The sequence below is a fragment of the Aythya ferina genome (assembly GCF_964211825.1).
Source record: "Aythya ferina genome assembly, chromosome: 21".
Lineage (NCBI taxonomy): Eukaryota > Metazoa > Chordata > Aves > Anseriformes > Anatidae > Aythya > Aythya ferina.
Window position 1 is genome coordinate 4,348,737 of NC_140319.1, and position 14,255 is coordinate 4,362,991.

General features: G+C 36.3%; 1 protein-coding gene across 4 annotated transcripts in view; it reads left to right on the forward strand.

The window, feature by feature from the left end:
• The window catches only part of CLSTN1 (calsyntenin 1), a 38,924-nt gene that overhangs the window by 9,652 nt on the left and 15,017 nt on the right, over positions 1–14,255 (forward strand). For 2 of the 4 annotated variants that reach the window (XM_084494924.1, XM_084494926.1), the window contains exons 3-8: positions 6,547–6,576; positions 8,029–8,224; positions 10,651–10,859; positions 11,916–12,065; positions 12,168–12,353; positions 13,500–13,748. In XM_084494924.1, coding sequence (XP_084351050.1) covers positions 6,547–6,576; positions 8,029–8,224; positions 10,651–10,859; positions 11,916–12,065; positions 12,168–12,353; positions 13,500–13,748 — 1,020 coding nt within the window. The remainder of the gene's footprint in view (positions 1–6,546; positions 6,577–8,028; positions 8,225–10,650; positions 10,860–11,915; positions 12,066–12,167; positions 12,354–13,499; positions 13,749–14,255) is intronic. The other 2 variants (XM_084494923.1, XM_084494925.1) reach the window with 1 other exon arrangement.

Sequence of the window (14,255 nt, forward strand, 5' to 3'; positions counted from 1 at the left end):
TTTTATTTGATATTTACAGCTATATCCAAATATTTGATCTGGACAGTATATTGCAGGTATTCCATGCTCCTTTCAATTTCATGTTATATGTTAATTTTTCTGGATTTCTTTGCATAATGTCTAACCTTTTCTTCCGTCCTCTGGATTCCACATGTCACAGCATTCAGTCTGGGAGTTCTAAAATAATAATTTATTTTTTTTTATTATTCTGAATAGAGTTCTTAGTTTTCCTGGTGGTTTTGATTTATGTCTTAAAAGATAGAGAAAACAATGAAAACAGTAACTAATAGAATTAAGATTGCATTTCCTCTCTGCAGTATTTGGGCTGAGAATTTCTGTAGAAATCCAGACTTTCTGTGCTCAGTTTGTAAAGCAGTTTGGGGTGTTTTAAAAAATGGACATTCTTCTACTCAAAGAATCACAAGTAGTTTGTAGCTTAGTCTGTGTCACAGAGCAGAGATGGTATAGGGAATATTATTTTCAACACTTTTTTTCTCTGATAAATGTGAAGCTTCACTTATTTAATAATGGAATATATTTTATAGTTGAGGTTTCTTTAGCTATGAGATAGCGTTAGAAATCTGATCTCTATTTAATTTCGGGAGGAACTGTGGAGGGAAGCTTGGCTCTTTTGAAGTCGTCCTCAGTGTCAGCTAGGAACCGTCTGAAGTTCCTGCATCTGGGAAGAGTTTGAATGCTTCATGATTAGTAAGCATGAGCTGGTCTTGCTGGTGTACAGAGTATCTTCCTAGATAATGGAGTTTTTCACCAGTGTGCTAGCATAATGCTTACCAATTATGAGATTTAAAAGTAAGCTGACTATTTATAGTAGTCCTGCAATTTTCTGTTAGGTTAGTGGGGTACAGCTGAGGAGGTCTTCTAGGTGCTGTACAGCTCCATGAGCGGAGCATCTCAGAACCATGAGGATTGCAGCCTAAATAGATGAAATTGATAATATGCCATTTCTTCTGCTTTGTTTTTCTTTGTTTCAGATCAGAGAGCTAAAGCACAGATAACACTGCATTTTTATAAAAGTCAGTGATGAATTCAGGTTTTCTATCTCCTGTGTGCCTTAGTGTTTTGGCACTGGGACTGTCTTAAAGGCAGTTTATCCTCAATCAAAGAATATAAAGAAGGATGCACAAGCCATTTGCAAAATGCAGACTTACTATTTGACTTCTAACATTGGACTAGCAGCTGACCGTTCTCTTATATTTTCTGCAATAGGTTCTGCAGAATCTGCAGGTATCTAAATTAGGTGTAGCAGTTAACACGTGATTATGTTTTATACTTGCAGAAGCTTAGTTGGCTAAATACAATTTTAAAGGATTAGAATCATAATAAAATGCCTAGAGGATGTGGCCTTAGCCATTTTTGGGAACATAGCTTAGATTAGCTTCAAGGAGGAAGCTACAGGAAAAGAGAGTGATTAAATTAAAAGCCATTTGAAATGTTCAGCACGCAAACTGCATTATGTGCTACAGTGGCGCATGGTAAGGTGGTCACAGTTTCTTAAGGTGGCACTTAAAGTAACATTTTTGTTGCTTTATTTTAAGAATGTAATCATCTCCAAGCCTGCATTACAAATTCAGGAAGTTCAGTCTTAATGGAAAACTTCTGAAATTTAAACTTTCACATGAGTTAGATAGACATGGGTGATGCTATTAAATGATCCTAACAAATGATCCTAGCTGGAAATAAAACTATTGTCTATGAAAAAATATTTCATCCCCAAATGAAGATGCTTGTGTTGGGATCTCTCTCTTTTTACTTAAAAGATACTGCATAGAATCATTTGGATTGCATACATGGTGATTGGGAGAATGTGAAACATTGAAACATCTCTTGCAGTTCAGTACTTTAAATGTAGGCACTCGTAGTTTGAAGTGTTCAACAGATTTTGAAAGCAGCAATTTTATACGTCTTGGTGGATAGTGAAGTTTTCTTGAGTGTTGGATGTGATGAAGCTTTAAGAAAGTACTGGCAGAATATTCTTGAGTAGATTGTCAGATTTGCAGAGGAAAGACCCGTGTCAAAGCATCACTTTAAATGAGACTGCTTTTCTATTGTGTTGAACTAAATTGTATAAACCTGCTTTCATTTAATGAACATTTTTACCAACTGGAAGCTGGCCTTTAATATAAAAGTTTGCATAAACACTATATATTTTGTCTCAAAAACCAACAATTCAGTGGTAGCAGAACAATGGATTCAAAATAGTCATCTTAAATTCTGAATATCAGACCTAAAAATTGTGCAGCTATTTCCATCTTGGTATGACACGGGATCTGAAGTGTGAATGACAATGTGCTGTGGGAATCTGTAAAAGTAACTGTCTGCCATAAAATGGAACAATACTTGAATCCCTCTTTGAGACCAAATGTGGGAGTGGTGTTGAATCAGCATTGCCAATTCTGGTTGGTGGTGCCGTAGCTGTGTCCTGGAATGGAGAATAGCATCGTTATTGTCCAGCAGCATCTATGTGGGTGTTTACGTGTGAGAAGCCCACTAGATTAGCGACAGAATGTTTTCACAGCAAAACAAAAAAACAAAGCGTTTTCAGGATTAAGTGGCTGTTTCAGCCCCAAGCAGTATATTCCTATTGCAAATCAAATATATTCTTGCTTCAGAAGGTTATCTGTTTTAATTAGCTGTGCCTCCTAGCTGAGCTGGAAACACTTCTGAACTGCCTGCAGTTAAAATATTTTAGATAGTCTTTTGCTTTCCTTCAATTCTGAACGTGTCAAAACATCTTGAAAATAGTTCATTTAAGTGCTTTCAAGTACGTGAACTGTGGGGCAAGGAGAAGTGATGTTTTACTGCTTTGCTCCCTCTGCTGTGGGTAGGATCCTAAAATTCAAGTATGCAAAAATAAGTAAGGCTACGTAGAGGTCTATTTTTTGGATAACTTGTATTCTTTCACATCCAAAACAATACGTTTTTAAAAACAGAATTTGAATGGAGTCATGTGAGGTTGCCTTGTGTATCTGAAACAGAGACCCTCTGGAATCAGTCTTTTGCGTCATGATTGTTATGGATCTGCTTGCAAACACAATGGCCATCCTAGTTCAAATGCAGTCATGCTGGAATTTGATCCAGCATGATCCATTTTTTGCTGAAAAATAAAACCACAACAACGTTTTCTATTGTACCTTAGGGTAATTTATGTCTAAAATCAGTTTAATTTTTAAAACTCTTCTTATGGATTTTCCATTTACTATGCAAAAATGAATGAATTTTAATTGCTTTTGAAACAAAGTAGTATATCTGCATGTCTTCACATAGTTGAATGTATTGTTAAGAGAGTATAAAAGAGGGTCTTGCTAGCAAAAGGTTTGAAACGTTTCCTTTGTGGAAGGAAACTTTATTTTTTTGATGCATCTGCAATAGCTTTTTAATTCTCCTGTCCCCTAAGAGAAAAACACCCCTCAGCCACAATATGTTAGTTTCCTCTTACTAATCTGGGATGCAAGAAGTATTTTTGAGGGGGCTAGGAATTTTTGAATTTAGAGCATGAATATGCATAGAGCTTTGAAAATAATCTTGCAGAATCTCAAATTGTTCTTCAAAAAATAAAACAAAATAATCCATCAAGCCTTTTGTCAGCCTCTCCCTGGAGGTGTGTTCACATGTGCCAGTGGGTGAGGGCTGATGCCATGTCTCCCCACTGTACTGCCAACCCTTGTTTGTTTAGGACACGGAGCTGTGCTGACATCCTGTCTGCAGCAGGCTAGTGTGAATGCAGTGCTCAGCTGGATGGTGGCTGTAAGGAAATGATATGTAGAGAAGATGAATGCCACTGTGTAATCACTGGATTTTGATCTTGTCACATCCAAGGAGTGATTCAACAAATCAAGGAGTGTTACAACAAATGTGGTGTACAGCCATATCTGTAAAATGAGATGATTTTACAACAGTAAGTACAGCTGAGTCAGAGCACTTGGAAATAAAGTTCTATCCCAGTTATGTGCTTCCAATATATCAAATAAAAAAACAACTTGGCAGATCAATCTTCATTTTCTTTTAAGATTAGGAGAGGTAGCAATTTACTTCAGTAGTGAATCTCAACTTCAGGATTAAATGAGAAAAAGTGATAGATATATATATATATATATGACAAAGCTTGAAACCTTAGGGAGCATATCTGCCACTAAATGCATTGTATGGGACTAAGCTTACTTAGTGGCAATGAAAAAATTAACTGAAAAAAAATATCTATTCTATTTCTCTGCAATATAAATATATGAATTTCTTAACTGAGATGAAAATGAATATCATCCATATATGGCAATATTCCTCTGTAAATTGTCCTATTTATCTTGAAGCAGCTCTATAACAGTCTAATATCTTTTGGAGAAAAGAGGAGGAGCTTTCATTTTTGAAATATTTTGTACTTCAGAGAATAAAATGACTCCTTTTTTGCTTCTTTTCATTGCAGAGATGTTTGAGGAAGGGAGCTTAAAAAGCCTGTTAGGTTTGCGTATTTACAGCACTTTTACCCTAAGTAACACTGTTAATAATAATGTGTGATAATAAAAGGGCTTTTTGTTAATCTTGTTAGTGTGAAGTGCAAAATACAATTGTATTGGGTCAGTTATTGTTCTGAGAAATACCTGGCAGGAATTGAGCTGTAGTACACCTTGAACAGAAGCTTTGCACCGTAAAAAGTGTCTGGAGACACATGGATTGGAGAGCTTATTTGATGTTGTATGCTTGGGAGCCAAAAATACAGTGCCTGACAGCCAAAATAAAATCGGTGTTGGTGCCAGAGCTAAAGGTCACTTCGGATGGTTATGAAATGTCCAGTTTTCAGACAAGCTCCCCTTCTCCCAAATCGGTAATTGCTGCATTAACACACTCCTCCCTCTTCCTTCCTTTACCAGGCTTTCTGCTTTCATATTCCCTTGCATATATTTTTTTCGGTTGTCTTGGTGTTTCACACACAATGTGTGACTCTCAAGGTTAGAGTTACTGGAAAGGGGCAGGAGGTTCCTTGCAGTTGGATTGTCCTTTCTGACTGACCTGTGGTGTCAGCCATGGATTTAAGCAGTGTAAGATTTTCTTGAGTGATCCTATAGGCAAAACATATTCAAACACAGGGTTATATTTATACCATATGTAAAAATATACTGAAATAAATTACGTGGATGCCTCCAGAGGCAGTATATTTGGTGCATTAAAATAAAGAGCTGATTATAAATCCAGGGATTACCTGAAGTGGGTTTCAGGAAGCACTTGATGAGAGCTATTTCAGAAACCAGCTCTTTTTGAAATGAAGGACTGCAAATCATGATACATTAGAAGGTATTTTTCCTTAATGATATTTTTACTTCAATATTAAACTGGAAATTTCCATTTTATGAAAAATACTTGCTTGTAACTTCAGTGCCTCATCTCTTTCTGAGGCCGCTCAGGAACAGGGAATTGAGTAACTGTGCTACTGCAAGTTGTTGGAAAAATGTGAGAATTAACAAGAGATCTGTTTAAAGTGATTAAGGGTACAAGTCTGCTTTGTTATAATGCAGTTAAGGTCAAAGATAATGGTAAACAGGAAAAATAAATGATAGATTAGATGATATCTAAAAGGCGGTAGAATGGGGTTTTAACAAAATGTACATTTCTAGGGGAGTGAACATGGTTACCTGTATTTTCATTAAAACTGTGAAGCTTTTCCAGGTGCCTAACACAGTCATCTAATACCATTTTAAAACTCAGTTGTATCTGACATCTCCTTGTAAGGGTGGAAAATCCAGGACACTGTGGAAGCCTTTACTTTTCTGCAGCATTCATTATTTCAGTACTACAGTATTCAGTATTTCAGCAATAGAGTAAAATAGAAGTTGTTGGTTACTTGTTTAACATGGGAAAGAAGTCTGCTGCAAAGAAAATACGCAGATTCCTCCTAGCTGCCCAGATTTTCTTAAAGCTTTTATCATCATTAGGATCACAGTTTAATGTGTGTATTTTTAATTCTGAATTATGACAATACCATAAGTTTGATTTTGATGCAGAATTTAAACTTTCCAAATGCAAGGTGTTATACAACATGAACTGATAAAACATTAGTTGAAAGTGCAAAAATTCCACAACTGTTTAAGTTTTTGGTTTGTTTGTTTTCTGGAACTCAAAACAGGAATACAAATTATTTTTAATCTCAGAAACATAATGATTTCAGTATAATAGTTAAAAGCTTGTTTAAATTATGTAGCTTGTCCTCTTTAAATAGAAGAGTACATTCTGATGAAAATGCTGCTTTAAGGGTAAATTTCCATCAACGTGAAATTTTGAAAATTTCTTGTACCTACAATTTAGCTACCTCACTTCAAATTTCTACAAATGACAACCTGGAGATAAAAGGTTAAATCATGTTTAACATAACTAAAACTCTAAAATTGTAACAGTTACAACAAATCACCATTGAATTTTTAAAATACAGTTTTTTTCCAAAGCTTTTCTGTGTAATGTGTGCATCTTTGCCTTTTCCTTATTTGCTCCCTTTCAGCCTTTCCTTTATTACTGACTTGGGTTTATCTTTTCTCCCTTTAGAGAGTTTTGAGGTGACAGTCACCAAAGAAGGTGATAAAGGGTTCTTTCTATCCCTTTTATTAATATTAACCCACTAACTTTGGTTATGAAATGGGGAATCAGCACTTAAACAGAAGATCCTGTCATGCTCTTTGTCCCATTTATTCTCCCAGTTTTTTTCTATGTTAAAATATTTCAATAAAAAATTGTTATGTAACCAAACCCTTGGTTAGAAATATCTGTAAATCAGACATCCATTTGAACCACTGGGGATTATCGTACGTTGTATGGACAGTGAAGAAGTTGTTTGGGGGAAAATTAATATTTTCTGATGTTTTCACTGATAGCTTACTTCTTTGGGACATGTTAATCTTTTTTCATATGCTTTTGTAAAGTAATATATAGCTGCCAAAGCATCATAACACCTTCCCTGCAGTTTACTTCCTTCAGTACATATTTCAGTAGCTTAAAATCCGAATCAAATATATTTTTTAATAGTTTTAGACTTGCTACAAGTAGGAGTGCATTCTTGGTGCTACGATACCACTGCAACTCTAATAGCAGCATGGTGTTTTATGTTGGTATAAGAAAATCACCTTCAAAACAAAACAAGTTCTGTGAATAAAAACACAACGTAGCTGATCAAAGTCTTCAGTGAGTGGCTTTTGTTAGCACAGCCAGGTCAGCAAAGGCTCAGTTAAAGCTCTGCCTCCTTACACGCTGGCAGATTGACCAACCCGTGCCAGCAAAGATGTCTCATAGTATAATCTTAGGCTTAGCTGTGTTTTAAAATACTGTACTAGGGGCTTCTTTTTCAAGTTTGTTAGGATGAAGGGTTTGAATAGAAAGGAAAGCCAACCAAATCATTTTACGTGAGAGCTTCCTTGACTAACATATTTTGTCTGTGTTAGTAGATAGCTGTTGAAATGGATGCCTGAGAAGTTGGTATTTCTACCTTTCTCATTCAGTAGTTTATTTTGATTCCCTAATTTTAGCCAGGTACATTGCACAGGAAGACTTTGTTCATTGATCTGTTGACAGAATTTCTGTAATTATGGTGCTGAACCTGTACTTAAAGCTTTTTCATCCCTCGACTTGTAACTGTGCATTTTAACCTTTTGCTCTGGTCAAAATAAACAAGCTGCCCAGCTATTCCCAGTAGCTTGGCATAGAAGATATTACCAGTGGCCTTGGCTGTTTGCTCTCATAATATCTACTCTTACCCTAGAGCTATCTCAAGTACTCCTGTGAAATGCCTGTCTACATTTCTCTTTTTCTCTTTTGTACTCCTGCATGAATGGATGCAAAGTAAACAAGTTGCTTGGAAGGCAGACGTATGCTTCTTTTTACTAAAGTTCCCAGAAATCACGCATCTTAAAGCACAGTGCTCTTGCTTTGTCCACAGACCCTCACAAACCCTTGGCTGCAAACTATTTGGTCGTTCATTTAAAAAACGTGTAATACTTTTGACCGGTTCTAACCTCTGTTACTTTGAATCTGTAGGTGAGATTTGTGGATTTAAAATTCATGGGCAAAATGTCCCCTTTGAAGCAGTGGTAGTGGATAAATCCACTGGCGAGGGAATTATACGCTCCAAAGAAAAACTTGACTGTGAACTACAGAAGGACTACACATTCACCATACAGGCCTATGACTGTGGGAAGGGACCAGATGGAGCAAATGCAAAAAAATCCCACAAGTAAGTAAATCTGCGGTTGGCTGAGGGGAAGTTTGGTTTCAAGTGGTTGCCTGCTCACGGTGATTTATGGTCTGTGTGTTTAGAGTAAATGCAAACCAAGTGTTAATATTGGAAGATTTTCATATAATGGCAATATAAATAGCAGCAAAATGGAAATGAACTGTTTTGACAGCTCTTTATTTTCTGGATGGTACTGCTTCACCCTTGATATCTCTAAATTTACATTACAAAATAGTGTGGAGTTAGAAGCAGGAAGACTGAAATAGTCCAAATCTGGCTTGAGTTGATAAACAGACTTCATATTTGACACCAAGCATGGACATTGCTTCAGAATTCAGTTTATAAAACAAAGATTCAATAAGTCATATGTATTAACCTTGATGAAATGGAAAAGAATACATGTTATTGTCATTTCTAGACAGCTTCAGCCTAAAAAGCAAGATCAATAGCATATGGTTCATCTCTGCCTAGATTAAAGAATGGAAACAAAGCAATCTTTATCTAAAGAAAAAACCACAATGTAAAATGCTTCCTAGAAAATAATTTGCAAATAACTGTAGCACCCTGGTGTAAACATCTGTAGAGCATGTGGAAGCTTACTGTGTGCTAAGCAAAGAAGGCCATGAGTAAGATGAGGACTAGTTTAACAGCAGTCATCTTGACGGCATATGCAGTATTGTTACTCTATAGCTGTATGCTTCAAATAAGCAGCAGAAAGTTAACTTGTTACGGGTTACACTCATGGAAAATAGGCATCCCTGTTAAATTTCTCTTTGAAACTCAATTTGACTTTTGAAGAAAGATCTCAAACAGAAAGATGGCAATAATAATTTTGGTTGGTTGGCTGGAATTATATTCTTTGCTCAGTTTGATACTGTGCAGTTCTTTCTCCTCACTGTAGAAATTAAATATATTACTGTCCCTGTACAGGCTACTTGAGATATAAACTTTCCTCTGATTGATCCAGTAAAAAGTATATAAAAACGAAATATAAGTTGCGTAAACCAGAGGAAAAGGTAACAAATGGAATTGGGAAACTTCCTAATAAAAAGGCAGCTGTGAAATGTCTTCAGTATGTATTTAGAAACTCCTTATCTCAGACATCTGATGAAAGCGTGTGAATTGTAAAGAAAATTTTAAACAGTGTAGTGCACAGGTGGCTGATCTTTGGCCTTTCTTAACATTGTAAATACAGCTTCCATGGTAGATTTGTGATATGTATGTTTTCAAGTGGTGTAGTGTTATGGCTCCTGAAATTCCTCAGTATGTAATGAACCAGAACAGCAGAGGTTCATGAAACCGTCATTACGATGTTGCTCTGCAATCCTGCATCATGTGCTGCAACTCTTCCCACTGCGGAGTAGGGGGTTTCCAAGACCTGCACCTACAAACCACTGTTGAAATTTCCTTGCCTCGTGGCTGTCTCCATTACATTTTTGTGGCTTTGAACCATTTTTTTTTTGGAGTAGAGCCTTTAAAGTCAGGAATATAAGCTGTGTTTGGTACAGAAAGCTTTTTTTTTTGGTGAAATTTATTTGATACAAAGGCTAAAATAAAGCCCTAAAGATAGATAAAGATTTAACATAAGCATATTTTAATTGTTTTTGCTCTTATGCTTGCATGATTGTAGTTATTTAATTCTTTATGAGTGTACGTTTCAAATACTTTTTCGTATTCACCTTTTCTTCTTGGTCATTGACAGCAAATATGTATTTTTCCCTGTTGTCTATATACCAGCCATCAATGTCAAGTATAAAAGGGAACAATTCAAGACCCAATCTGTTCAGGGTTATATAGCGAGCTATGTGTTGTGTTGCAGTATAACACTGTGATTACTACTGTGATTCTTCCATTTAAATTGTCTGATCTCTCATTCCTACTTCCAGGAAACAAGCCAGTTTTCACTGACTTACAGCACACAGTACTTTATTATGAAAATAGAGTTAATCAAATGCACTTGACTGAGCTCTTAGTGTAAGACCAGTCATAACTGTCATTCTTACTCACATGAAATAAGAATTGGATGTTTATATCAAATACTCTGACAGCAGCAAAGAACTGGAAGGATTGTACGGTTAACAGAGCTAACTGCCTATTTTGTCACAGTTGTACTTTGTTATATTTCTGTAAAATGGCAGTAACCTAGAAATTGCAGCACAGGGGGTTGAATTTTAAACAAACAAACAGCAATAATAAAAAATTACCTGGAACTACATAAAAATACACAACGACCCATAGAAAATATTCACTGCTTTCCCAGTTGGAGTACTTAAGGTTCTTAGTCCTGTTAGTCATTGGTTACCTCCTTCAGAGAGCTTAAATTCTGAAGGATAGCTTCATCTGTAAAAGGAGCTGTTCTGCAAGACTCCTTGTATGAACGAGACATCTGCAATATAAAGAAAACTGATTATTCTGTTTATTTCCAGAGCAACAGTACATATTCAGGTGAATGATGTTAATGAGTATGCTCCCGTGTTCAAAGAGAAGTCATATAAGGCAACAGTTATCGAAGGGAAGAGGTATGATAACATCCTCAAAGTGGAAGCAGTGGATGCAGATTGTTCACCTCAGTTCAGCCAGATTTGCAGCTATGAAATAGTAACTCCGGATGTTCCTTTTGCTATTGACAAAGATGGTAAGAATATGATGCAAGACGGAGTGGGAATTGCTATCATTTCACTGCCTTAGGAATAGGGCTTCAAAGTAATCAGCATAAAATTAGAGCAACTCTGTTTTAACCCTTCCTAGGATGTAGTTAAATGAACACGTTCACTTAAGCAATTTGAATTTATAATGAAAAATTAGATGTCTTTCAGTACCTATACCATGCACTATCTACCGATGTAAGGAGCAGGTAGTCTGCTACACGTTTTGTTTCTTGTACAATTTTTTTCAAAATAAAAAAATATACAGATAAGAATTATATTACGGTTTAGACCATCTCTTAGTAAGTTTTCTGCCCCTTGTAGTTTTCTTTCCTGTGATAGGATAGCTTTTGCTAAACAGCTTTCAAAAACGTCATTCTGTGTATGTGCTTTTTTTTTTTTTTTTTTTAACATGTGAGATGCTTATATGTGGCTATGGAGATTGGAGATTACAGTATTGTGGTTATTGGGTTTGAAGTGTGATAATTCATTTAGGTTGTTTCCTTTCAGCTGGTTATCTGTGGACTAATTTTACTTCTGGAGGTCCAAGGAAGCTGACTAAACAAAGCAAGACTGTTTTTAGTGGGCTTTAGTTTGAGTTTTGGGGGGATCCACATTGACGTTGGTTAGTTTTCACAGATCTGCAAACTAAAATAAAATAAACTGGAGAAGCCTGGTACATGCCAACCTATTTACCAGTTACCGCTTATGAACAGTTTCATTTGGAGTAATACTATTAAATGTGATATTATATAACATACAATATATGTATATATAGCATAATGTAATATAATACACCATTAAGAGCATGATAAGTATATACCTGTTGCTCTTGGTATTGTGCTTATCTCCTGGATTTATGTAATTTTAGAGTATCTGTGCCTGATGTCTAGCATTGAAAGCACAAGTAGTGACGGGCTAAGTCACTTCTGGTTTGTCTGTTAACATCTTGGTACCAGTATGAAGTACATAGCTAATACCTGGATGTATTTCATGTAGCAGTGACCCCGAAATATTCACTTCTGATTGTCACATTTTTTTGTCAGGTTATATAAAAAACACAGAAAAGTTAAACTATGGCAAAGAGCATCAGTATAAACTGACAGTAACTGCGTATGACTGTGGGAAGAAGAGAGCTGCTGAGGATGTGTTGGTTAAAATTAGCATTAAGCCTACATGCAAGCCTGGCTGGCAAGGTTAGTTTGATCTCCTCCTTATCTGTTTTTAGCAGTTGCCAGTACCTTACTTCAGTGAAATGTGAGAGATTTTTAATATTGTTTCTTTGGATGAATATACAGGTTGGAGCAAAAGAATAGAATATGAGCCTGGAACTGGTTCCTTAGCTCTCTTCCCAAGTATGCGTTTGGAGACGTGTGATGAGCCAATAACCTCAATTCAAGCAACGGTTGAGCTAGAAACCAGCCATATTGGTAAAGGCTGTGATAGAGACACCTACTCTGAGAAATCCATTCACAGGCTCTGTGGTAAGAATAGGTTTGGTATAATAAAGTGCTTACTAGTCTTACTTTGAATATTACGTTAAAACACAAATCAGTGAGTGAATACAGTCTTCATTTGCATGTAGTTTCCCCCAACTTTTTCCCTAGTAGGCAATAAAAATAAATTGCTTGAAGGTGATGTTTTAAAATAATTTTCATATGCAGTGAAGAATCTTTTTCTTCTGCCTCCCTGCTAGCTTACACAGAGTAGTAATTTCTCTCATGAGATTTGTATTCAACAGCTGAAAGGATTTTATACATAATGTGGAAGGGAGTAGCCATCAAAACCTCTCTGTTTTATGTAGGCATTGATAGATGTAAAGGATGCCATGTGACAAATCCATGGTGATAAAATAGATGAAAAATTCAAGAAAATGTGATTAGGAAAACACAGTTCACTTGAATCGGTTACATTCATGCTGTGTTTGCCCCAGGAATAAAGGGCCTTGGCATCCACGTATATTCTGCAGTTAAAGGTCTTAGGAAAAGTTTATTGATGGTGGAATTAAGATTACAGGATAAATTATCACTGGTGCTTAATCTCTTCATTTAAGTTCATTTAAGTTGGTGAAAAGTGTGTGTACCCACAGAGACAGACCTAGGTTATTCCCTGTTAATGTCACTGACACTGATAACGTAAGCTTGAAGAAGGGGAAAATCAGCAAGCTGAGCACCTACTGGGTATCATTGCTTCAGACTAAGGTTGTATTAGTGACCTGGGAGGGTATGCTTGGGTTCTGCATGATATTCTTATGCAGCTCTCTTCAATGGGATGGATACTATTCTTACAGCTAGTATAGATACAAGAGAAAGGCATTCTGTTCATGGGCATGGGTATTAAGTGGGCATAAATAGGTTTCTTGAGATAGCAGCAAAGTAAAATTCTACATCTGCAGGGATAGTAAGCAAAACATTTTTGGAAAGATGGGTAAACAACCCAGATGTTAAAGGTATGAAAGTTACCGTGTCTAATGTTAATGCCATATTATTCAAAGGGTGAACTGTTTGGTATGTGATGGTAGTGCCTAATGCTGACGGTGCTGAAAAATTAGTGCTCAGAAAATTAGATATGAAGCTAGCTATGATCTTTCTAGTTTCTACCTGGTTTTCATTTGAGCATGTTTATTGTAGGTGCTGCTTCGGGTACAGCTGAACTACTTCCCCCTCCAAGTAGCGCGGCCAACTGGACGATAGGACTTCCTACTGACAATGGTCATGACAGTGACCAAGTCTTTGAGTTTAATGGCACGCAGGCTGTGAAGATTCCAGATGGTGTTGTCACCGTCAATCTGAAAGAACCCTTCATGATTTCAGTATGGATGAGGCATGGGCCTGGAACCAAAGAGAAGGAGACAATTCTGTGCAATTCAGACAAGACAGGTTTGTTGGTACATCAATTACAAGCAGTCTAGTTGGGGGCTTGTTTTTATATACTGTGGCAGTATATGCGAGAACTTTGTCTTTTCTGTAGATTTCTCTGTTTTTTTCTTGGAATTAAAAGGAGGTGGACTGCAAAAATTGTTCTTTATTGTATTTACCTATAGAGGCATGCCCTAAGATTATATAGCTTTGAAATTGGGCAGACTTGTTTTTCTAACTCTATTTCAATTTATTTTATGCATTGCTTTCCATCATGGTAGACGAAGTATTCTGGCAAAGAAATCTCATTTTTGCATCTCTGCAAACAGTTTTACTCTTTGTACTGCCAAAAATCCTTAAGACACATATATCAGGGTTAGCAACAGCATTTGCTACTATATTGTTTTTTTCTAGGAGGAGATAATTTCTCTCTAGTGGTGAAAATTTTTACATGCTGTGCATAGTTTCAGTCTCTGCGAATCCTGGAGACACAATCATTCTGAAGATGATATTAATAAGAAGAAAATC